This window comes from Nasonia vitripennis (assembly GCF_009193385.2).
Source record: "Nasonia vitripennis strain AsymCx chromosome 2 unlocalized genomic scaffold, Nvit_psr_1.1 chr2_random0005, whole genome shotgun sequence".
NCBI classification, from domain to species: Eukaryota; Metazoa; Arthropoda; class Insecta; order Hymenoptera; family Pteromalidae; genus Nasonia; species Nasonia vitripennis.
The window spans coordinates 1,495,441-1,521,388 of record NW_022279612.1 but is presented as its reverse complement, the minus strand read 5'-3'; the positions used below and the strand labels follow the sequence as shown (position 1 = coordinate 1,521,388).

Below are 25,948 nucleotides of genomic sequence, written 5' to 3'. Positions count from 1 at the left end.
TGCAGAGAAACGTAGGAGATAGGGTTGAATACCTCTAAGTGCTTTTCAGACCGATGCTGAGGCGCGTAGGTAACTGAGTTGAGCCCAGACTTCCTCACCCGATGCAGAGGAAGGTAGGTGTCGGGGTTGAGTATATCCAGAGGATGGCTGGTCGATGCTGCTCGAAGTAGACGACCAGACGATGCGACAGGAAGCAGACGGCTGGACGATGCAGAAGGAAGAAGACAGCAGGACGATGCAAAATGAAGAAGACAAGTTTTATCCTGAACTCCTAATCACCTTGGTGGATGGGGGATGTACGGAAATGTCAAACTTCAAAGGAGAAGCTAAAAAAAGACTAGTTAACGGGCTCCACCGAAGTATTGTGCAACGATAGTACCTGTGGGGATCCGATGTCGGAGGGCCACTTGTGCAGAGCTTGCTCTGCCTACGCTAAATAAAAAAAATACATACACACACATCCATACGGACATTTCCTAAAAACTCTTGATTTAAACTTCTAACACAGCAAAAAGTATTTTCTAGAAGTTTTGACGAAACTCAAAATTTTACTATTACAAAGCTTCCTCTAGAAGGAAGCAAAAATTCTTGAGAAAAATAAGAATCATAATAAAAAATATTAACAATTGAATAAAAGTAAAATTATTGAGTTTAATTGATTATCGAATCATAGTCTTGATGGTTATAACAGTGTAGTAAATAAGAAAAATCACGTTGAGCAATCAGTAGACAAAAACAGCGTCGACAAAAGCTTATAAAAAGAAAAGAAAATTTTGCAGATGGGAATGATTATAGGTGTAAAAAGTGTATCATAATAAAAAATATTAACAATTGAATAAAAGTAAAGTTATTGAGTTAAATTAATTATCGTATCATAGTTTTGATGGTTATAACAGTGTAGTAAATAAGAAAAATCATGTTGAGCAATCAATAGACAAAAACAGCGTCGACCAAAAGCTTATAAAAAGAAAAGAAAATTTTGCGGATGGGAATGATTATAGGTGTAAAAAGTGTATCATAATAAAAAAAGTGTAAAATTTCTAACAAATCTTTAAATGAGATACCTGTACTTTTACAAATGGAAACATCTAGATGTGGTTCTAAAAATTATAAAAGTAAGACCTTGAAAGTAAAAGACTACAATAAGAAGTTGAAAGTTAACACTGAAAATAGTATAATGAAAACAAAAAAAAAAATGGCAAAAAAAATCATCTTCATCTGCATGTAGAATGGAGGCTAATACTTTAGTAAGCTCTGCTATTTATATAAGAGATAACTACATTACTCAAATAAAAAAAGAAGATTTGAATAATTGCAAAAATAAGGTTGAAGTTTTGTTAACTAAATGACGAGTTAGCATTAGCAGCTTTATGCGGCCCTCCAGTACACGTTTCTTCTTCGGAAGCGTTTTTCGCAGAACCAACTAATAATTTTGAAAATGCCTTTAATACTGAAGCAATACCAAGTATTGTTTCAAATGAATTTAGCCAATCGATTAACATATTACTAACTACTGATACTAACATAAAAGGTAAAATTTAGAAATGTTGTGATGCTTGTTGCAAGTAGATTGATCCTGATTTATTGGAAGAACTAAAAGCTTTATTTGAAGCGTTGATGTATTATACTTTTACAAACGCTTATTCATTTTTGAAAAATATTGATATATGTACGGCTGAAACTCGTAATGAAAGTAAACAGGGTCATCCAAGTATCTGCTATACTCAGCCATTGTTATGTACATCTAAATCCTTAAAACTAAGTATACTATCTGTTTACTTTCCGCAATTGCGAACTATAAAACGATTATTATATGAAATAATACGTCTTTATAAATTAATAGAAAATATTGATAATGCGTTAAACAATAGCGATGTGAATGAATTGAGGAAAATTATATTGGATGCTGACCTATTGATCCCATCATATATTTCTCATGAGAATAAAACATGTTTAAACAAAGCAGAAATCAAGAAAATGTATCATTTTGGAATCAAAGAGTATACAAAAATAGATATGGATTCACCTAAAACTCCTTGTGTTTTATGTGAAAGTCTATTTTGCCAAAGAAAATTAGTACCCGTTGAAAGATATACAGCCAATATGAATATTATTGAGAAATTACTTAATATTAATATTGATCGACAATATGATTACTGGGCAAAATTAAAAGCTATGTACGATTCTCAGACTCTTGATAACAATTTTGTTTGTAAAAATTGCAATATAGAATAAAAACAATATTCTTTGCCAACAACTTGTATTTTAAATAATCTTTAAGTTGGGCCTGTTCCGGCTGAAATAAAAAAATTGAATATATATGAAAAAATTTTAATACAACGTGCTATGGCTTTCCAGACTATTGTTAAAATGGGAACGGTTATGAATAAGAATTTACCAAATTATGTTAAAATAGATAAGGTCGTGGGTAGAACTTTTCATTTGCCCTTACCAATAGAAGAAACTTTGGAAAACATTTTTCCCAATACTAATCCGTTGAATATTAATCATGAAATGTTTATTTTCATAAGGGGTAATCCGACGAAAGGAAAGATCATTTGGGAAAATTATATAGATATTAATAAGGTATGGAAAGCTGTACGTTGGTTGAAAATTTGGAATCCTTTATAGAAAGATATCGTAATACCAACTTGCCCTAAAAAATTATTGGATATTTTAGATGAATTAGAATTAGAATACAAAGATACAAAAAAAAAAAAAATGATTTCGAAAATGAATCAGAGACTCAACAAAAATCAGATACGCAGGACGAAGTTAATACTGAAAAAAATAAGCTATTTGAATGCGCTATTAACTTAAAAATCACAATCAGATTCATTTTATGAATAATATACAATTTATCCTTTGTATGCTAAGAAAATTAACGAAACTGATACGAAACTGTATCAAATGTTGAAAGTTTTCGCACCGGTTTTAGACTATCGTACAAAAGATTTAGATTTGAAATGCTTTCCTGATCTTCTTCCTTGTGAGTGCATGGTCAATATGATAAAAATCGATCTGTAAATTTAAGAGAATTTGATTTTATGAAATCTAGCTTAACTCCCAAACATTCACTATTTAGATTAAACATACAATATCATTTTTATTTGTTATTCAATAATAATATTCGGCAAATTAATGCAAAAATTTTTTTATAAATTAAATGTTGTTAACCCGCGTTTTAAATATACGGTAAAAGATAGATCAATTAGGTAAAATGGGTTCAAATGTGGAACTATTTTTGCTCGTTTACGGGGGACCGAAGCATTTTTGAAAAAAATTAGAAATAATTTAGAATGCATGATGAATGAATTCGGACCAGTAACATTTTTTGTAATTTTGAGTCCTGATGAATGGTGAGCAATGAATATATACGCGAAGTTAATTGTTGGGAAAATGATATAAGTGAGCTTATAGTAGCTGATCCTGTATCATCTGCTAGATATATCCGTAATAAATTTGAAGCAATGTTAGCTTACATACTATCTTCTGCTCATCCAATTGGTAAAGTAATTCATTATTATTATGCTTGTGAATATCAAGGTAGGGGTTTGCCGCATTATCATTGTTTGTTTTGGATTCAGGATGCGCCTCTTTACGGTAAAGCGTCTAATGAAGAAGTTCAAAAGTTTATTTTGAAACATATTACTTGTAGAATACCTGATAAACACGTTTCTCCAGAACTTCATAGGTGTGTCATGGCATATCAACAACATAAACATAATAATTATTGTATAGGCAGTAAAAAAACTAAAACGGGTTTAAAAAAGGTTTGCCGTTTTGGATTTTCCAGACCAATTACACAGAAATTAATACTAAGAAATGTATCAGTAGCATTGGCTAACAGAAGAAAGTTCAAAAATAAAAGTTGATTTTACGATTTACCGAGAAAATTAGAAGAACAAAATATAAATGATTATATTCCTGCATTGTTAATATTGTCCGAGAGCCCGTGACAGCAATGCGTGACTCATTTCATTACACATGGGAAACTGTTTTCCGAAGATGGCATATCTCTATAATTTAGGAATCCTTGGTCTGGCATGAATTTAGTAGTGCAACGCTTTACTAGGGCGTATTATAATATTTTGATTTTTAGCCAAAATCATGACTACTGAAATTTTTAGTATGTATTGTTGACATACCAAATTGCATAAAAAAGTTGATCTAGCATATTGTAAGCGGTTCTAAATGGGTCTAGCAGTCGGAAAACCTTGTCGGAAAAATGAAGTAGTTTGACTGAAATCATCTTACTAAAACCTTTTTTGTAAACAATATATAATATATAATGTTACAAAAATTTGGTCCGGCAAAGTTCGAGTGATGATAAATCGGTCTGGCCGCCGTTTAAAAAAGCAAACACATGCGCGCCGTGCCGTGCGCCGCTCAGCTCTGCCGGCTTATCACACCCTCACTGGGTGTGATTATAATCCTGCTTTTTATCGGAAGGGAAAATACCGTCCTTTTGGTATACTTTGACGTTCTGAACAATATATCGAAGCGTGCGCCGACATAGGCAATTATCCAAACTGCGACGAATCAACGATGTTAATTTTGGCGGAATTCGTACGCCGAATGTATGGATCAAAACAGATAAAGTTGACCAATGAAATGCGATTGACATTATTCTCTAAAACGTACAAGTTCATAGATAAGGATAAATTATTTCATGTAAACGCGAAGAACTTTGATGCAATTTGATGTTTACCGATACAAACACACGTTGATAGCGGTAGTCATGAAATGTACTAGGTTATAAGTGTCGTATTTGAATGTAAAACCACTTATTAGCCATTATATCATGTTTGTTTCCTACATAACTTCTAGTAGAAGGTCAGGCCCATTCTAAAACTTTACAGCTTCTTTTTTACTATAAAAAGGTATCTTTTTACTGTATTGAGATTGTCGAAGTCCGGATCAAACATTCATATTTTCATATTTTAAGGTTTAAAATGCAAATAAGGTAGCCTTAACATACATATAGGGCTTTAAAAGTATTTTTATTGAAAAATTCAGAAAATTTCACAAAAAAAAGTATCTGGATAGTTTTAGTTAAAAATGCATCTCTTATAAGCTACAAATCATTAAAAATAGGCAAAAATTGCAAAAATTGCTTGAAACCTCAGCTTTGACCAGCTAGAACCCGAAGTCAAATGAAGGAATCGCACTAAAATTTTTTTTGGGAGTCAGGTACAACACATAGAACATATATGTACAGTTTGGGAAAAAATTAAAATTTTTATCTTCAATTTCACAGGGAACCACCCATACATATAGTATCACAAAATTATATATATATATATATATATATATATATATATATATATATATATATATATATATATATATATATATATATATATATATATATATATATATATATATATATATATATAGAGGCACCCACGCACACACACACGCAGATCGCTATCAGAAAGACATATGTTACGAAGCCATATTTCGTTATAGATTGAAATAATATTTATAAGTAAATCAAGGGGCGCGACAGCGCTGTGCTGGCAAGAAAAAGTACGAAGTACGATTTGTCGACGGCGCAACCCTATATACTTTGAAATTGGGTTTTCTTAACCTTAAAAAAACTCTCGAGAGCATTTAAATCATTACTATTGCGCGTATGTGCAATCTGTTGGTATCTACTTGAATATATTAACCTAATCTTCCATGATTAAAAAGATCATCAGACATCCAAAAATATTAAGTTATTAACTTGATATTGCAAGTTGAAAATTTGCGCGGTATATTTCTTTTCGTTCAGAGTTTCCATCCTCTTCCGATTGTTTCGTCACCTCCGGTCAGGTGACTTCCGGTGAGTATTATATTAGGTATTATACACCAGTGGTTAAAGTGGTTCATCTACTTGACCGACATTCGTCTGCTACTCGGCGACACACGCGATTATATGCATATAATAATGCTATACGATTATATGCGCGATGCGATCAATGTCTAAAGCAATAGTAGCTTATTGTCTATCGAATAGATAAAGATTTCATGAAGTGCAATAGCAAGCAGGATATGCTTTGTAAAAGATGTGGAATCTCCCAAAAAAAACTTTTTTCAAAAGTGAAAACCTTGGCAAGAAAAAGACTAATAAACGTAGTGAAATCTCTAAATATTAAAATGTCAAGTAAATGTTGTTTGCTATATGCATTAAGATATAAAATTAAAGTTAAAATTAGTTTTCCCAAAAAATGATATCTTAATGCGTATAGCAAAAAACATTTACTTGACATTTTAATATTTAGAGATTTCACTACGTTTATTAGTCTTTTTCTTGCCAAGGTTTTCACTTTTGAAAAAAGTTTTTTGGGAGATAATAATATACATCCCAAATTAAATGAAAACTAATTTAGGTATTGCAAAGATTAAAAAATACGCGGCCTCTCTATGATATAGCTGTATCGCGCGGCGTGTATACGTGTTCGTTCTTTTACGGCTGCCAGACCAATTTATCACCATTCAAAGTTTGACAGACCTTTTTTTTAACCCGACTGCCAGACTTATGTAGAACCGTTTACAATATGCCAGACCAACTTTTTTATGCAATTTGGTTGACAACAATACGTACTAAAAATTTCAGTAATAATGATTTCAGCCAAAGACATTTCTATTTCAGACATGTTTCCGACTTTATAGCGGAACTATGCACCGTTTGTACTCTGCCAGCCTTGGATTATTTTTATTCTTTAGTTAAAAACAGTCAAATAACAAAAGAATATTTGTAATGAAATTGGCCGAATTTTCATGTCGCGGGCTCTCGGACTTTGGGGAGGAAATAATGATGCACAGTTCATTTGTGAATCGTCATATCTTTTGACTAAGTATGTATCCAGTTACGGAACTGAAGGAGAAAAAAGTTCTTCGGATTTTACTTTTGATGATATGCAATCAAACAAATCATTGTGTAGCCACCTATGGTCGTTTTCTTTGCACGCTTTAAATCATAGAGAATGCGGAGCAATTGAAGCTGCTGATACATTATTGGGACACCCTATTTATGCTACTGATAAAGATACAATAATACGATGGTTAGATGTTAGAGAGATTCGAAGTAGAAAAATCAAAACATTCCATGAAATAAAGAATATGCCGTTAGATTCAACAGATATTTTTTACGATAACTTTATTGATTGTTATTATCCTAATCGACCTGAGAAATTAGGATCATTGTGTTTGTGCGATTTTGCTAAATGGTACGACATTATTTAAAGGAAACCGATTTATAAGTCTAAATATTATGAGATGCCTAACGGTATGTTTTGTAAAAAACGTAAGAAGCCTTACCTTATCAACCACTGGAGATACAAGCCCTTAAATTTTACCTCATCAACCATTGGAAATACAATCCCTTAAATCAACCAGAACTTAAGAATTTTTATTCATTATTATTACTGTTTCAACCTTGGAGAGATACTACTGAGTTAAAAGGTGATAATAATAACTACACGAATGTTTTTTTGGAAAAACAAAATTAACTTGCTGAGGCAATGAAGTATTACAATGAATGTGAAATGATATGAGAAGCTATGAACAAAATGAATGAACTAGTAGAGAATCAATTATTATTAGAAACTCAGGAAAATAATAAGTCTAATCCCGATAATTTACCCGAAGACTGTATTCCAATTGAAGGAGCTATGAAAGATTTCCAAGATATTGCAGAGAAAGCAATAATGAGTGAAGCAGAAATTTAAAATTCTGTATTGAAATTTAATGAAGATCGGTTCACCTTTTTACGAAAGTTACTTCTGTGATGCAGTCTGACGACAAAGTTTTAAGAATTTACGTAAGTAGACCAGGCGTTACTGGGAAAAGTTCTCTAATAAAAACTTTGGTTTCTTGGTACAAATTTTACTGTGACAAAAAAAGGCTGTTACAGCGCCCACTGGCATCGCAGCTTACAGTATTTCAGGTTTGACTATACACATTGATTATTGAATTTACCAGTTAAGAAAGGCGATACAGCTAAATATAAAGAATTATCATCCTCAGCTCTTAAGAAAATAAGGCAAAGTTTAAAAAATGTTAATTTTATTATTATTGATTAAATATCAATGGTATCGAGTATTAATCTTATGTATATTCATTTGCGTCTTACGCAAAGTATTACAGAGACGAATTTTGCAATTCAATAACACAAATCCTATTCAAGTAATTGATGAATTGTGCACGTACATTGATACATTACCTATTAATACTGTATGTCTTTTACCAACGAGAAACATGTGTAAAGTTTTGAATGATGCTATGCTACGTAGAATCGATTCAGATGACATCTAGTAGCCAATGATTCTTTCAAATGTCCAAAAACTTTACAAAAAAAGTTTTGAAAATGTTAGAGCAAGATAATGAAAATGCATGCGGGATTCAACGTGTAATCATAATAAAAATTAATTAAAAAATCATGATAAGGAGAAATATCGATGTTAGTGTTGGATTGGTCAACGGAACAATAGGTACGGCTGTATCTGTAAGTAAAGATAAAGATAAAATTACTACCGTATGTATTATGCTACAAAATGAAAATATATTTTCAATACCTCGTATCGATTATCAATTTGTTATTATAAACAAAGTGTATATATTACGTCAACAGTTTCCAATATGTAGTAGTTATGGTAGAACTATTCATAAGAGTCAAGGATTAGGTTTAGAAAATGCTGCGGTAGAGGCAGGTTGTTGTATCTTTAGTCCTGGTTAAACATATGTGTCTTCATCACGAGTGACCACATTGAAAGGATTGCATCTTATCAATTTCGATTCATCTGGAATTACTGCTAATGCATCCGCTATTATCGAGTACAATAAATTAAGAAAACAATTTCGTCCTGTTATTCAGGAAATAAAAATTCCAATAGTTTCAAAATTACAAGCACGCACAGTTTTCCAAGATACTCGGTGGGCTATTTCAGAGAACATATCGAATATTCAAAGTGAAGATGGAAACTCAAAATATTTGTCTGACGTTTGTTGGAATATTCACGGATTGTCCAATGGTGACAATGTAACTTTTTATGCTAATGTCTGTTTACAAAGTTTGTTTCGCTCGCCTACAGTCAGAAGAGCATTACTAGTATTTAAACAGGACGATTTTTTAAAAGAAGTTTTCAATCAATGCATTACGAAAAGTCCTATCGATATGGTAGAATTGAGAGGATATATCTGTCAAAGATTTAGTTCGCCTGTACATGAGGATGATTCAGAATGTTTATTGTCTTTTTGTAGTAAATCAATATCTTTGAGCAAAAATATTAATCATGAATTGGCAACGACGATAAGATCGTTTGTTGTGACGAAACACAACTACAAATTATATATTAATATTACACATACCACAACAAATAGACAGTGGCAAATTTAATAGTTGTACATTGCAAAAAATTATTGATCATAACAGGATATTGGCAGGAGATTAAAGGTAATAGAAGTTGAAAATGCAAAAGATTAGAAAAAATTGATATACATTTTTAAAGTCAAATTATTATTATACAACTAGTATTATTTACTGTCACAAATGAATCAACTTCAAAGATGAATAATTTACGAATAAATGAAATAACGACAGAAACAGTTAGAATACAAAATAAATCTTATAAAGTTTCTAGTGGAATTTTTCACCACGGTCAAACAATAGAATCAGGACATTATACAAACATGATACGTCAAAATAATGAATGGTTTGCGATAAATGATACCGTTGTTAAAGAGAGATCATGGCCAAAAGGATCAAAAGATGTTTAAATACTATTTTTAGAAGAATGTTCAAAAAAATAAATTTTTATTGGATATGTTCATGTAAATTCAAGAAATAATGTCGGAGAAGTGATAGAAGTCTTCGAAGTTTTATTCTTTTGGCTTCATTATTTTTCTTTTTAAGCTTTATATTCATAAAATTGTATTCAATATTGATTATGCAGTATTTGCATTTCTATATGAATTTTTTGTTATTTTTAAATATTTTGGCTATATATTGTTGTCCATTAAAATTTTAACCCTTTCGTGCACATAAGAGTTACAGCTATGGTGCGGGGAAACTGTTTATATTTCATAGGGTCCCGAGCCGCGCTGAATCCGAATCCGAGATCAGATTTTGAAAATTTAAGATGGCGGATCCAATATGGCGGACGGGAATGTCAAAAAATCGAGATTTTGAAAAACAAAAAATTTTTTCGTATTCTACGTGAAAATACAAATAGAAACTGTTCTTGGTGTTTTTTCGATATCTCTCTTAGTTCTTGAGTAAAAAATTCATAAACTTTGAAAATAACGCAGACTTATTTACCGTTCGTACACATAAGCGTTGCAGCCACATGAGTAGGAAACCAAAGTTTATGAATTTTTTACTTAGAAGAATTTTTACGTAGAATACGAAAAAATTTTTTGTTTTTCAAAATCTCGATTTTTTGACATTCCCGTCCGCCATATTGGATCCGCCATCTTGAATTTTCAAAATCTGACCTCGGATTCGGATTCAGCGCGGCTCGGGACCCTATGAAATATAAACAGTTTCCCCGCACCATAGCTGTAACTCTTATGTGCACGAAAGGGTTAACTTACACGGGTGCATAACATGAGTGTCCCGCACTGTAAAAAATGTTTTGGTAAAATTACTGCGCTGAGTAGTAAACCAATCAGACCTACGCCCTGCGCAGCAAATTTGCGATCGTGTAGCAATTTTACTACTATGGTAGTAATTTTACACGACGAGAGATTCGAGTTTTGGAGGTTATGCGATTTTACTATCACGATAGTAAAATAACCAGCGTGAAGGTGAATTCACAATTGCGCGGTAAATTTAAAACAGTTTAAAAATGTTGGTAGGAATACAAAATTAAATAGATAAACATCGAAAAATTATAAGGAAAATAAGGATATCATTAATGAATTAGAATTTAATTAATAATTGTAAATAACACGTAAACGTAGTTTTCAAACTTTTGTTTTTTTTTTTGACATACTATGACAAACTTTCTGGTAAATACTAAAGTAAATAAATAATTGCTTAGGAACCGGTACATTATTTTTTAAATAAATGTAAGACTATAAAAATATTTAATCAATTCGTTGTTCTTAAAAACTAATAAACGTCAAGTAGTTAAACCTAAATAACTGCTTACAAGTGTAATAGTTTTTCATTACTTTTGAATAATATTTTTGCCTATACAATATTTGTATATGAATAATTTGCGCATATCTAAAATCTAATGTTTTTTTCGAACAATATTTCTTTACAAACGACAAGTAATAATTTAGTTACACTATTTTCTCATTCATAAATGAGTACAATACTTAATATAAGAGATCAAATCATGACTACGGTTAAAAAAAAATTACATTATTTTATAATTAAAGCACCTCTGCTGGTTTAACTAGTTGTAATTTTCTAAAAAGAGAATTCACTTTTTCAGTGACTTTTTTCGACCTTCCTCTTGTTTTCTCATGAAATATATTGATGTACCTCATTTGTAAAAATTCCAAAAAAACATGGCACTTTTTGTGGCCACAAGTAATTAAACATGTAATAAGATGCATGAAGTACAACCACCGCATCCAAAAATGAATCGAATTTGTCAACAAGTTTGGATTCCATAAAAAGGGAGTACTGGCATTCGCTTTCTGTTACTCCAGCATCGGCATCATTTTCCGTAACTGATTCTAAAAAATGATTAAACAAATAAATTTTCAGTCTACATAGTATATTAAAAAGTAATACTAAAAATTATTATTACCGATCATCAGAATTGTTGGATGGTTTTCTGACAGGAGTACCTCACTGAGATCTGTATTTGGCTAAAAATATATCAGTTATAAATGTATGCTCGTTGATTACAATACATTGTTAATCGCAAAAAACTTACCGGTATTGTTAAAAATAAATTACTGAATTCTTCATTCAAATATTTAAATATTAATTTTATTGCAGAAATGTATTGTTCTTTTTCTGTAGTAATTTCATTAGTGTCTATCAACTGTTTCAATGTCCCATAGGCTAACAGAGTCGGAACATCATTCTTTATTTTTTCTTTTAAATTTTGAGACCTGTAGCCAGTCAAAAATTCGAAATGGAGCATCATGTAAAACGTGTCTAGCAAACAAGGCCACGTCATTTCAATGTCTTCAAATTTTGGTAGGTCGTTGAAATTGTTTAAAAACAATCTCTGTAATGGAAACGAATTAAATATTGCCTCACAAGATTTGTTAAAAGTCTCCTTGTCTTCATCTTCGAATTCTTTGAATCATAATAAAAACTGACGATCTTCGTCTGCCGAATCTTCAGTTACACCGGTGCCGTATGCCAAAGGTTGCCACTGCAAACACCCCACTTCTAGACATTTTACCAAGTTTTGACTCTTAAATGAAATTTTTAAAAAATTACTTTAATTGCTTGCCCCCATGTGTGGCCTATTTAAATAATTGTTGCGGTTTTTCATCTTCGTGACAGCGGTTGCAGTTCCTTTACCTTGCAGTCCATCATTCCATTTATCAGCGAAAGTATCTGGGAATTTCTCAACCAATATTTCTGCAACATGTGTAAGTACGTCAATGGGTATGTGGTTGCTGACCACGCACGCTCAACTCATCAACGATCTTATTTAAGACGAATTTTTGAGTTCTTTTTTTATCGCACTCATTTTTCAACTTTTGCAGTAAGTTGTAATCCAGTTTAGACCATGGTATTTTAAAATTCTTGAACTCTGTGTAAGGCTTTAAAATAGTTGACACATTTTCTTTATCAATTTTATCATTGTCATCTTCTTCCACTTCAGCATCAGACGTTTTAGATTTTTTGGCTGGAGGAGTACATACTTCAGTGTTGTTTATGGCGTTCTGATTGTTTTCATTATCCGGCTCTGAGATTTTTCATTCATCACTGTCTTCCAGAATCATAAGAACTTCATCTGCTAAACAATTCAACGTCTCGTCGTCCTCGATAGACGTACCATCTGACTCTGCAACTACCGATAAGCCTTTTGTTTTCAACATTCTGTTTCATTGTGTAAGCAATTTTCCAAGAATGCCATCCCTGACATCTTCTTTACTGAATCTAATCTTCGATCTTTTCGCTCTCGACAAGTTGCAGACTGTAAATTCGTACGCCATCTGTAACGCGATTAAATTTGTTAATTTTAAAGAATTGTTGACTACATTACGTGCACTTAAGTGCAATATAAGAGTTTTTTAAAAAATAGTGCAAATATATTTAAAAGCTCTTTTTTTAATTCAACAGTTTTAAGCAAGTATTTAAAAGCAAATGTTGTACATATATTTACAATTAAAGAAACAATTATATAAAAATATTGATTTTAGTGTATTTCATTTTATTTTTGTACTCACAGATTCATTATATGCCATCTCTAAAAGGTGCATATTTACAGAGAAAAACCTGAATGGATTTAATTTTAGATTGTAAAAGTGGATGAGGTGAAATCAAGGATAATAAAGAAAAAACGGAATAGTCCTTATTTAAATTTACGCTGCCTTTAGAATTCGCGGCTTCATAAATACCAAGTTCTGGTAAATATATGATCTCATTACTATCTCCAACGAAATAAACATTGAATCTACTGTCGACTATAATAACTTGTATTTTACAAACTAATAAATTTCCGTACTCGCTCCAACCAATGCAAATTGTCATGTCCTTGCGATAATCAATATAAGTAATACCCGAACAAATGTATTTTATGGAACTTGAGTTTTCCTTAAAATAGGTTTCAATAGCTAAGACAATATTTTCATCGCAATTGGCTGAATTATATTTGCAAGCATTTATAATATCCACTAATGATCTAAAATCATTTCTATCTGAACTTTGTAGCAGTTCATCCTTTCAGCAAGTATCTGGGTAACATTTGAAATATTTGTGCTTACTCTCAAACCGGAGTGTCCACAAATGTTTCATAGGACCAAATATTTGTATAAGTTCTGGATAATGCACAATATAATGATGTTTTGGCCTTAATTTTATTTCTGAAAAGCACTTAATTCTTAACTGTATGTAGTCATTAATTCTATACTGTAAAATTGATATTTGTTTGTTAGATATTGCCGGTGCACATACAAGACTACAAATTTCTCGTAAACAAAGAACCATTTGCCAAACATCATCAACGAAATTTTGAATCAAATGAGCTATTGCGATAGGCAATATTAACAACAATCGTCTCAACTGTGAAGCAGAACCTGTTAATTTTTTAAATTTATTTCTAAAATTATTTACATTATTAATACGGAAGTTAAAAAGTGACACTGTAAACCTTATTTAAAGTGAAATATTTTATTACATGCCAAACATCATGTGCAACAATACCTTCCAATAAGTCATGGGCGATGGAAGTCCAAAAATAACATGGTAATAATAATAGTTTATTGAGATATAAATTCGTCCTTATGCCACAGACAATTTTCTCAGTTTTTTCTGCTAGCGCAGCATTTTGTTCATAAGTATCTATACTTCTCAGTATTTTTTTTTTGTTAAGGAATCTTCTTGAAATTCTTCCATGGTTATATCGCAATAGCGGCAAAATTCTTTGCTCGTTGAAAAACTTTGCGATAATCCACCGATTTGATGGCTACCTAAATTGTCCCCTACCATTGCCGCAATACTACCTCTAAATGTTATTTTGATTGGTACATCAAGCGTGATTCCATTAACTTCCAAAACTTTAATATCAGCAATACATTTTTTCAAAATTTCTTCCCATGAAAACTTAGATATATATTTTTCTCGACAAAGAAGTATTAATTTTATATTATTAACTTTCGATCGCACAAATTGTGGTAAATTAAGCAAAATAAAATACATTACTATAATCTTGAATTTAGTTTTTGAAGCACCTAATGAATTGCAAATTTCAAAAGCATCTTGAAATACAGCTAATTGTAATATATTATTTTGTCTAAGAAATAGAGAATTTATCATTCTACTACCATCTGTAGTATCGTAAAAGCCTTCTACATCGTTGGCAAAATTAGAATTTGTGCAATAATTAAAAACATCGTCATTTTTCAGCATAATTTTGAAAGTTTGCAAAATTGGGACGTAAGAGTAGAAAAATGGCGTTTATTTTCCACAGTCTGTAATCGTTACTTGAACCGGTTTTACGTAATTGGGACTACTTTTAAATAATAAATTACGACAGTACGTATTTCGTAAACTTCCTTTTGACGGGTCGTGAGTACTAACAATACTGTTATAACTATGAGAATGCATTTGCAATACATTTCGTTTTTGATCTTCAGAAAAGTTACTATTTAGTAAAGCGGTTTCAAATTGTTTTTTGCATGTTTCAAAAACTAAATTTATATTATTTACAACACTCTGTATGATTGGTTCTGTAACGAAGTATTTGGTTGACATCTGCAAATACATGTTGGACAATAATGTAGACGCATCTTGTATAGTTTGAGAGGACTGTAATTTGTCATTATTACAAGTATTACTACTACAAGGAGTCACATTTTTGCTATCATCGATTTGTATTTCATTTATGTTGGGGCAAGGTAATGTAGAAATTATATTCTGACTTTGACTTTTTTGACAATTTTCTTCATTAATTAAAACTTCTGAACTACTTTGTTCGCTACTTCCAACGTGTTTCGCATTTTTGTGATATGTAAATAAATGCAACTTATAACTGTTTTTATTTTTAAAGCGTTTTTTCTCTAAGCACTAGGGACATTCGACTATAAATGTGGAACTCCATTCATGTTCCTTGTAATGTTTATTCAATTCAAGTAATCTATTTGTGCGGAACTTGCAATTTGTTACACAACATCTTCTGCTAATTCCGTGGAAATAAAGAAAATGTTTTTGAAAACTTAAATAGTTTTTTCAAGTCACATTGCAATTGTTGTGTGCACACGGAATTTTTTCGGTCAAGTTATCATGAAGTTTTTGATGTGTATTATAATTAACTTTTTTTTTAATTTTAAAGCACAAAAGTGGCAAGCATACATTTTTAATAAGGAATATTATATTTGGAGAAATATGATATAAATGAGAAAGGTATAAGGGACACTTGAAATATTCTTGCTCCTGAATAAACAATCAGATCTGAAAAAAGAAAGTATTTGTTTATCGTAAATTTTGAAGCAAATAAAATTTCATACGAAGATTATTTACTTATTTTACTTATTTTACTTATTTATTATTATACTTATACATAAAACAATTTTTTTTAATGGACGTGCATAACACGATATTTTACTTCTGAGCCTTAATTAAGGACGTTATTGCAAAAAGTAACTAGAAATAGCATCACTCGGCATGTTTACATAACATACATTATTCACGATAGAAATATACGTGGATAAAATTATTGAGATCTAAATAATTTTTGTTATTGTTTTAGCGTTAAAGTTTTTCACTTTTCTGTACAAGAGAGTATGCACACCAACGTCCTTGTGTTTTTAATCACGCATATCAAGCTTTTGTTTGATTCATTAATAAAAACCAACATTTTCATATAATTCTCTAACTTGAATTTTAAAATTTCCGATTAAGTATAATTAGTCAGCAGCGATACGATTCGAAATTATACAACGATATGATTATCGGTCTGTCTATACTGCGAGCAGAGCGTACACGAAACGGTACGCGATTTCCTCACGTACGCGAAACGGTACGCGAAACAATACGCGAAAAACTCCCAACTACAAAACTTCGTTTCGCGTATTCAAGGAAATCACGTACCGTTTGGCGTACGCTCTGCTCACCGTATAATAGACCGTATGATTATTATACTAAGAAAACATTTCTTATTAGCTATGAACCATAACCTTAAAATTGTCCGCAGCAGCAGCAGCACGTGCTGTGTATGTATGTGTACACGATCGGACATAGCAACTTATTCTGCCAAAAAAGGGTTCTTTAAACTTATCGTGCCGGCACTAATCTCGCTCTCGATCACTCAAAGAACCACTTGGATCACAATTGAAAACTTTTCGAGTCTCAATTCAATAAGTACTTTATTATTTCTCTACTCCGACCGTTGTTCCTCTCCGCGAGCGAATCCAAAGGTTATCAAGAAATTTCAATATGGCGTTGGCGTCGCATGCGCAGTTTCTTATTTCGATCAGTTACGATTTTACAACGGCGGTAGCATGTTCACAACGACCGTAGTATTTTTACACTGAACGCGAGAATCTGACCCCATGTAAAATTACTACGCTAAGAGTAGTTAACTAATCAGACCTACGTTGGGCGAAGCAATTTTACTACCAGAATAGGAAAATTGCTAGATTTTCGTAATTTTTCGTAGCTGCGAGTAGTAAAATTGCTATTCGTGGGGTCGGAACCTCATGTAATTTTACTACATTATAGTGATTTTAAAAAATCATTTTTTACAGTGCGTGCACGTAGAATTTTAAGTTTACAATTTTTAAATTTAGCGCCATTTCAGAGAAAACCAATCACGTCTCGTTTTAGTTAACTTTAATTTTGTAAAAAAAAAGAACTGCTTCACATGCAAAAATTGAGTCTCATGGATTTTTTTCAAAAAAGCTTTCATATAGCCTTCATAACAATAAGCGTTTTTCATACCACTTCATTAAATGTATTACATTTGCGTTGTACTCTAAGAAAGAACGCATTAAAAAATTTTAAATTCGTATTATAAAGACACTTTTTACAAGGTAAAATGTTGGCAATTATTCGTTAAATGTAAATCTATTATATTTTGATTAATTTTTATTACGTTATAACAACTCATTAAAAGAGTATGAAATCGGTTTAAAAACATACCTTTTACAAGGTAGAATGTTGGCAACTATAAGTTTTCATTTCATTGAATTATTGGTTATTATTTACGAAATATAGACGTGATCTGTTTAAAACCATTTTACATATACCTCAAACATAATTAGTGTTCATTTTCATAATTATGGTTCCGTTTTTAATTCGTTTTATCAAACTAATCTTCGCACACATATGCGTCTTTATGTTATTATTCTAATGTCATCTTTAGAAAGTTATGAAATCATTTAATAAACTGTCAAGTATTAATTTAGCATTTTTGTGTTATGTTAATCTGATTTCAATTAAAGAAAGTTGTGAGATCATAAAAGACACTGTCAAGTATTTTTATAATCGTATTCGCCAATAATTTTCTGATTCTAATTTCAGTTATTAAAACACTATTAATATATATTTTTATGCATCGCTCACATCTGCATCTTCGTGTTATTTCTCTAATTTAACCTTTAGAAAGATATGAAATCATTAAATCGAGTGTCAAGTATTATTTTACATCAGATAAAGTTATGAAATCAATGAATAGTTTGTCAAGTATTTCTTTCATGTATAGTATCAAAATGTGTTGCCATCTATCATTAATTAAATAAATGCTCGACAATGTGGATGTTGATATTGGATCAACGGAAAATCCTAAGGAGAATCAGAAATGTAGGGAAGAAGTCCTGAGAGAGATGGACAAGTTTACTTCCGTTGATGAAGGCGAAATCGACGAGGAGATTGCCCAAAGAGTAATTTCTAGAACTAATAGTGTTTTTGACAAGTATGAGAGAGCTGGACAACTTGACTTCCGATGATAAAGACGACGAAATCGACGAGGAGATTGCCCAAAGAGTAATTTCTAGAACTAATAGTGTTTTTGACAAGTATGAGAGAGCTGGACAACTTGACTTCCGATGATGAAGACGACGAAATCGACGAGGAAATGGTTCAAAGAGTAATGTCGAGAACTAATCGTGTTTTTGATAAGGACATACAACTAGGTGACTTTGTTCGTGAAACAATCCTTAGAATTTTTAGAAATAAGTAACTCTGTTGCTGTTACCTGGGCTCAGTTGGGAAAGTGGATTGCTGAAGAGCAGACTTCTTATCTCACCAACAGGTCTTAACATTATTATCGTCCATTAAAAAAGAAATTAATTAGTCTTAAGTTAATTATTTATTATTGTTTAATGTTTAATAATTTCTTTTTATAAATTATCTGGAAACAAAGAGAGGACCGGGAACATGAAAGAACATTTGGTTCTCATAGGCGAAGGAACATTGTGCAACATCATCTTGGAACAAAGAGAGGACCGGGAACACGAAAGAATATTCGGTTGTCATAGGCGAAGGAACATTGTGCAACAGGGTAAATTATTTTTACAACTGTAACATGTGCATCGTTTGATTTAAATTATTCAAGATCAAATTTAAATATAACATTTAAAATCCATGATATAATAAAGAATGACTGGCAGATCTCATTTGGAAAAAAAAACATGGGATCGCATTGTTGCATGTGAAGAAGAAATAAAGATATGCATGGACAATAATATAATATTAAACATTTTTAACAGTAACAGAATTCGTGTGAAACACAATTGTTGTATAATCAGTGGTGTGTGGAATTTTATGACTACACAGAAACTCATATTTCTTTGATGAAGCCATCTTAAAATGATGAGTTTGAAATAGGATAAATAATATAGTAAATAATATAGAATATAGTAATTTAGTCGATTGCGGAACTACGATAACTTTCTCTCCATTTTCTATAACACTGTTAACAACATCTAGAACTGCTCTGAGCTAGAGAAAAATAATTGCATTTAATTAAAAATATATTTAACTATTTGAATAAAATTTATAAAGGCCATGACATTACCTTAGAACTTCGTCTGCCTTTATCAAAAACACGATTAGTTCTAGACATTACTCTTTGAACCATTTTTTCATCAATTTCGTCATCTTCATCATCGGAAATCAACTTGTCCAGCTCTCTCATACTTGACAAACTATTAATTGATTTCATAACTTTCTGTGATATAAAATAAACATTACCTTAGAACTTCGTCTGTCTTTATCAAAAACACGATTAGTTCTAGATATATTGTTACAAATGAATATTGTCTAAGCAGTTCGTTTAGCCTTGTCTGCGACACAGACATAAGCCTGGTGTTCAACAGATCTTATAGATTGAACAACTTTTAGTATTAATTGAGAAAATCGCGAATGCAGTAATATAATATTGAATAGAGGTTGCAGAATAACTTGGAAAAATATATGTAACACACACGCGCCGATGGCAATGAATGCAATGTTCTTGTGTCTGATAATTGTTATGCGCACAAGAATGTTAGAACGAGATGATTAATAATTACATGAACCGTCGTGCGTCCTAGGATCAGTCCGCAAGGAAGATCCCCGGGTGCACTGGGTTAGTAGTAATTAAAATGATAAGTAAAATATACAATATTTTTGTGCTGCGTTTCACTGAATTTGCCGCATTAACAGAAATACTGGCCTTCTCCTGGACAGTATGGAGCACGTGGCGTCTACAGACTTCTTATTAGATGAATGTGTAGAGTTTGAGAAGAAAGTGTGTACTGACTACCACAGCTCGAGGTGCGAGCATGCCAGGCGATACACGCTCGAGAAGATCAACTACATATATGCAACGCTGTTACTGCTTATTTGGGCATAACTTTTAAATGACGCGATAAATATTCGAATTCAAAATTTCTACGTGTTTTTTAGTCTAGTTTCTACAAGGAAATTGACGAGCGCCAGTCAAAGTCGCCACTATAAAAGTTATCCGCGTTACTGCAAAAAATGCAATTTACGAGATCTCGAAAACATGCACCCAGTATAAATAATTTTAACTATTTCGGTGTAATCTCCTTGTTGCTTTGCCACAAAAGAGTGTGGCTTTGTGATCATCAACTTCTCGCATAGGTTCTCAACAAAGTCTTTAGTTGGAAATATTGTTATCAGCAACGTTGACCTGTCTGCCCCTGTCTATGAGCTGAATTCAACATTTTCAATATTATTATCTCTGATGGATTTCAACAAATTTTGTTCAACTAGCTTTCGACAGTTTTGTTTGGCTAAGTTATCACCATTATAAAGACTAAATATATAATAATTATTGTTTGGCTGAGTTATCGTCATTATTAAATTTAAATATATAACTAGCAAGAAACGCTCGCTTGGCTCGCGATTTACAATTAATTGTAATGATATTCAATTATTAATGTAGCGCCGAAGTGTTTTCCAGTTCCCGCTCTCTTAGCTTCCTATCCGGACCTCTATTCATATAATAATATAAGTAAATTTAAAATCAATTTTCTATTCTTGATCTGTCGTCATCATTACGACGCAGATCAGTAAATGTGCAGTACTCTTCATTAAAAAACTAAATTCATTTACGCGCATAGGACCAAGAAGAGTAGCGACCGTTTCATATTAGATGTACGATGTACACTCGATGATAAATTGTAAGCAATCAAAAGCAAGATTTCAGAAAAGTTCCATAACATTTAATTACTGTCGAGTATTAATAAATATATTCAATACAGTCAACATTTTATAAAAGTAGTTATAGCTACTAATACACTCTAAAGTCTAGAAAACAAAAACAGGCGCTGAAAAAAAATGCTTCGATTACTTTTTTGGGAACGTATAAATCATTACTTTTATACTTTTGACGAGTACAAAAAGAATTAAAGGTGCAGTTTATTCTTTTATAAATAATAAAACGTACAGTATAATCTTTTGCGAAGAATAAAATTTTGGCCAACTATTTTGATAGAATCAAGGCAAATCGATGGCAAGTATAATTTTTTATACACTGTGCCGTCGGGGAGCAGCGCGACCCTATTATACTTTAAATTTGCTAAATAACTTAAATACGTTATATTGTCTCGAATGATTTCTTGTCTGATATGTCTTAGATGCTTGTGTTTGGGTAATGTATCTTAAAGATTTTAATGAGAACTTTCTAATGGTCATAATATTTAGCTTCAAACGTTTTTATTTTAGCAAAATAATTATGATCAAAAATTAATTTGCGATGAGTTCTTAAAATGTTGGTCGTGTGCGATTCTCATCTTTTCATGTACAACAATACAAGATATGTAATGATAATAGGTTACAATAAGGTTATCTTCATCAGCAATCAGTGCAATATAATATACTACGCCGCAAATATCTCTAGAACATATTAATTATGTGCAACTCTAATAGAAAAAGAATGAGAAAGGTGTCCGCTAAGCATCGCTGCCTTTTACGAAACGAATCGCAGTTGCAGAGAGCCGAACGCACGGAGTAAGCATCTATCTAGATAAATATTATGAGGAAAGAGGCGTAGATTTTTCAAACTAGAAGTTGTCTAGTTATCTTTATCTAGTTTTTCTTGCATCGTTTACAAACGTGTATCGGTGTTTGTTTGAGAAGGCAGAGGCACACGCCGCAGCAGAGTACGTCCAGCCATGTGTAAAAATAAACATAGCCTAAAACAGCGGTGTTTCGGAGCTGCGTAATGCGCATAAACTCTCGCGAATCTGTATATTGTGCGCGATTGTGCATGATTGTGCATAATCGTGCGTTTATCTAAGAACCTTCGCGCTAACTGCTAAATTGCTAGATACCTCTTGACCAAAATAAAGTGTCTAATATTTAGGCGCCAAACACCTGCCAAGACTCGACGCAAGCACTCGCGTGGATCATCATAAACACAACGTGTGAATCCAGAGAGTAAACAACAGCGTGCTCTACATCAGCGAACATCTTGTGACCCTTGGTTCATATCGGTTGACTGGAAACTAAGCACCAGCCAATCACTTCAGGGCATGCAGGACTGCCACAACAGAGAAGAGCGAGATCGACACCCGGTTTCACAGAAAATCTATGAGCTCGTCTTCAACTTCACGAGCTCTCACCGCTCGAGCTCGACGACGACCCCGTCCCTGCAATGCCGACCTCCAACATCTATAGCCTCCTCAACGGCAACTATATGCTCTCTCCAAGACCTTATACCCTTATTTCTTCGGAATGAGTCGACAATGAACGACAAGGACAATGAAAGACTTCTTCTTCCGTTACAGCGGTTTCGGTTAGCCCTCACATATTAGTGCAGCAGGGTTCGCCACAATTGGCGAGCGCCGCAACGACGACTGCCATAGCTGCTCCGAGGACCGGCCAATGACACTTGGCGCTCAAAACTATCAAGCCGAAAACTGCGCGTTAGACAACGAGAGCACGAGTTTGCGACGGAACGTCTGATCAAGTTCGAGGACGAGGAGGAGACGATAGACGTCAACGAGGAGTCGACGCGGTCCCCATAGATCGGCAGTGTTGGAAGTCCGACCAATCTCAAACTTAGCATATTCGTGACATCTGGCCACAAAACCAAGCCTACCGCTGCTGTCCGCCAGCATCATTTAGACCCTAACGCCCCAGATGATCTAGATTGCTCAATAGCAACAGCAGCAGGTCCTCAAAGACAAGATACGCAAGATAATAAGGCTCTTGAGAAGTAGCAGTAATTCTGAACTTTAATGAAACGCATTAAACGGGTATGCAATCGGTTTAAAAAACACCTTTTACAAGATAAAATGTAGGCAACTATTAGTTTGGTCTCCACCCTGGTAGAAAATAACCCAACAGTTGATTATGGTTGGCCAACGAAACCGTAACTTTGGCCAACAGTTTACCGTTGGTAAGCATTTCTACCAGAGCATAATTATACCCTAATGAATGTAGTGAAATCAATTTTATATATGTCAAGCATCAAGCATTAAAGTTCAGCAGGTGAGATATGATCAGCTGACTAGTGGTTATTGAAAAGAGGTTAAAAATTTTCAAAAATATTATTTTAATGCACACTTGCCGTCCCGCCGTCTTAAAGTTTGTCGATAAAACATTCTAATTGTTATTATTTAGGTGTCAATTTGTTAAATCATATTAAGATTACAACATTTTCTATTATAACCTAAAAGAAGGTTTGCTTTATTGTAAAAATCTTAAAATATATCCGTGTAAGTTTACAGCAAAGAACAAATCTCAAGCCAAATTTAATAATAAGTATTTTTAGAATCCTATTGGCTTAACGATTCTTTTTTTTACCATAAACTTTTGCGTATGGATGAAGTGTTTTATTAAATTTCTCTGTTTTCATTAAAAAAGCGATAAAATTGTTTTAAGTCAGTACACATCGTAGACTATAAGACGACGAGACGGCAAGTGTGTATTAAAATAATATTTTTGAAAATTTATAACCATTTTTTTAATAACCACTAGTCAGCTGATCATATCTCACCTGCTGAACTTTAATGCTTGATGCTTGACATATATAAAATTGATTTCACTACATTCATCAGCGTATATTTATGCCCTGGTAGAAATGCTTACCAACGGTAAACTGTTGGCCAAAGTGACGGTTTTCAGCAGGTTCGTTGGCCAACCATAATCAACTGTTAGTCTATTTTCTACCAGGGTGGAGACCAAACTTATAGTTAAATAACACAAATACAAATTTCCTCCTTCATTTCATAAGAATAAATGTCGAGTTTTATTCTTTACCAAAAGATTGAATCGAGTGATTTCAACTTTATCAAAGAATAAAATATATTCCTATAATTGAAAGAATAGATAGTTGTTGTTATAATTAAAATAAGAATAATCATTCATAAAAATTTATTGTTGAATTATATTATTTATTAAAAATGTAATTGTAAATGTTCTGTTGCATCAAATCAAATCAAATCAATGCAGGACGGAATCTGCAGACAACATCTTGTGCATAAATACATACAGCATTCGTCAATTCATATTTACAAACACATAGCTTTAAAAAAAAATCAAATATGCACAAATAATTATTCGAAGCATCCCTTTCATATGGACCAAATCTGCAGATAACATCTTATGATACGCATAAATACATACAGCATTCGTCATTTCATATTCACAAACACGTCGCTTTAAAAAAAGAGCATATCTGCATAAATAATCATTTGCAGCATCCTTTTTATCTAGACCAAAACTGCAGATTACGTCTTGTGATATGCATAATTACATTGTAACGGGATGAGACTTGACGATGAGAGGAGAAAATCACAAATGGAGACGCCATGCCCGAGAATCGATCCGGCGCTCCCGAGATCTCTAGGCGCGCGTGCTACCACTTGAGACAACGCCGTCCTATTTCGTTACTCTCTATCCTGCCTCGATTACCGGCGTGGCGAGGGACGTTGTTTCTCGTTACAACATACAGCATTCGTCATTTCATATGCTCAAACACATATATTAAAAAAAAGAGAGCATATCTGCACAAGTAATTATTTGCAACATCTCTGTTATCTGGGCCAATATTAAAATAATCTCTATTAATCTATGTGTATACATATATCATGTGTATACATATGTATCGTGACGAGCGAACGCGAATTCGTATTTCGCGCACTCACCGCGTCGCGCGACCATTTCATGCGTCTTCGGAAACGTCGTATCCTAGACGCGATTGTGCATTTTAACATGGAAAGCATAGGCTAAGTCTAAATTCACTATACATTTTGTTTAATTTGTAACTGGGATTGTTGTGCTACCCCAGTTATGGTGCATCCCTCGCCCAAGGCTTGGAAAATAACCCGGTGGCGCCAGGCGTTTCTCGTGAGCGACAGAGTCTCGCTACTCTTTGTTTCTCGGCGCGAGGGTTTTTTGTACGTGATTTGTGATCGGCTAGCTGCAGCCCCGAGAACGGTAAGAAGAGAGGGTGGTTCGGGATAATGGAATTACGTAGATTATCAGACAGAACTTTATAGTCTAACTAAATTCTTACAATTTCTACTGACGATTTGCATAACTTATTGAGACAACCCGTGAATATAGACAACCTTAACAAGCAGATATCCGCACATAAAAGATACCCCGCGTGACTCGCGCGCGTCTCAAGGCTCAAGAAGCAACCAGATAATACACTTGTTTAAACGTTTAGTCCCTCACTCACTCACACACACTTATGTCGCACGCGAATTCCGCAAATACCGAACGACCTATTCTAAGATTGCCCGACCACCTTACGTGTCGTGCGTCCATACTGATACATTCTTCTTGCTAGATGCTGTCTGGATAAAGATTCACCATTACACAAGATTGATAATAGATTTTTCGTTATTCTTGTGTTTA

The 25,948-nt window shown here is 32.9% G+C and overlaps 2 protein-coding genes across 7 annotated transcripts in view; both read right to left on the bottom strand.

The window, feature by feature from the left end:
- LOC107981980 (histone-arginine methyltransferase CARMER) overlaps nt 1-25,948 on the bottom strand; it is a 325,591-nt gene that overhangs the window by 244,367 nt on the left and 55,276 nt on the right. The window lies entirely within an intron of this gene.
- On the bottom strand, nt 11,404-14,787 carry LOC100680108. Its single transcript, XM_008209670.3, has 4 exons — nt 13,360-14,787; nt 11,883-13,125; nt 11,754-11,814; nt 11,404-11,679 (listed from the first exon to the last, which is right to left on the bottom strand). Exons 2-4 carry the CDS (start codon nt 12,129-12,131, stop codon nt 11,462-11,464), a joined length of 528 nt encoding a protein of 175 aa, XP_008207892.1. The 5' UTR covers nt 12,132-13,125; nt 13,360-14,787; the 3' UTR covers nt 11,404-11,461.

What these genes read in the sequence shown, in the direction of transcription:
- LOC100680108 (XM_008209670.3), bottom strand. Translation starts at nt 12,131, where the DNA reads ATGACGTGGCCTTGTTTGCTAGACACGTTTTACATGATGCTCCATTTC. An exon ending in ATTTATTTTTAACAATACCG is followed by an intron (nt 11,815 to 11,882) that starts GTAAGTTTTTTG and finishes ATATATTTTTAG; the next exon opens with CCAAATACAGATCTCAGTGA. An exon ending in TCCAACAATTCTGATGATCG is followed by an intron (nt 11,680 to 11,753) that starts GTAATAATAATT and finishes ATCATTTTTTAG; the next exon opens with AATCAGTTACGGAAAATGAT.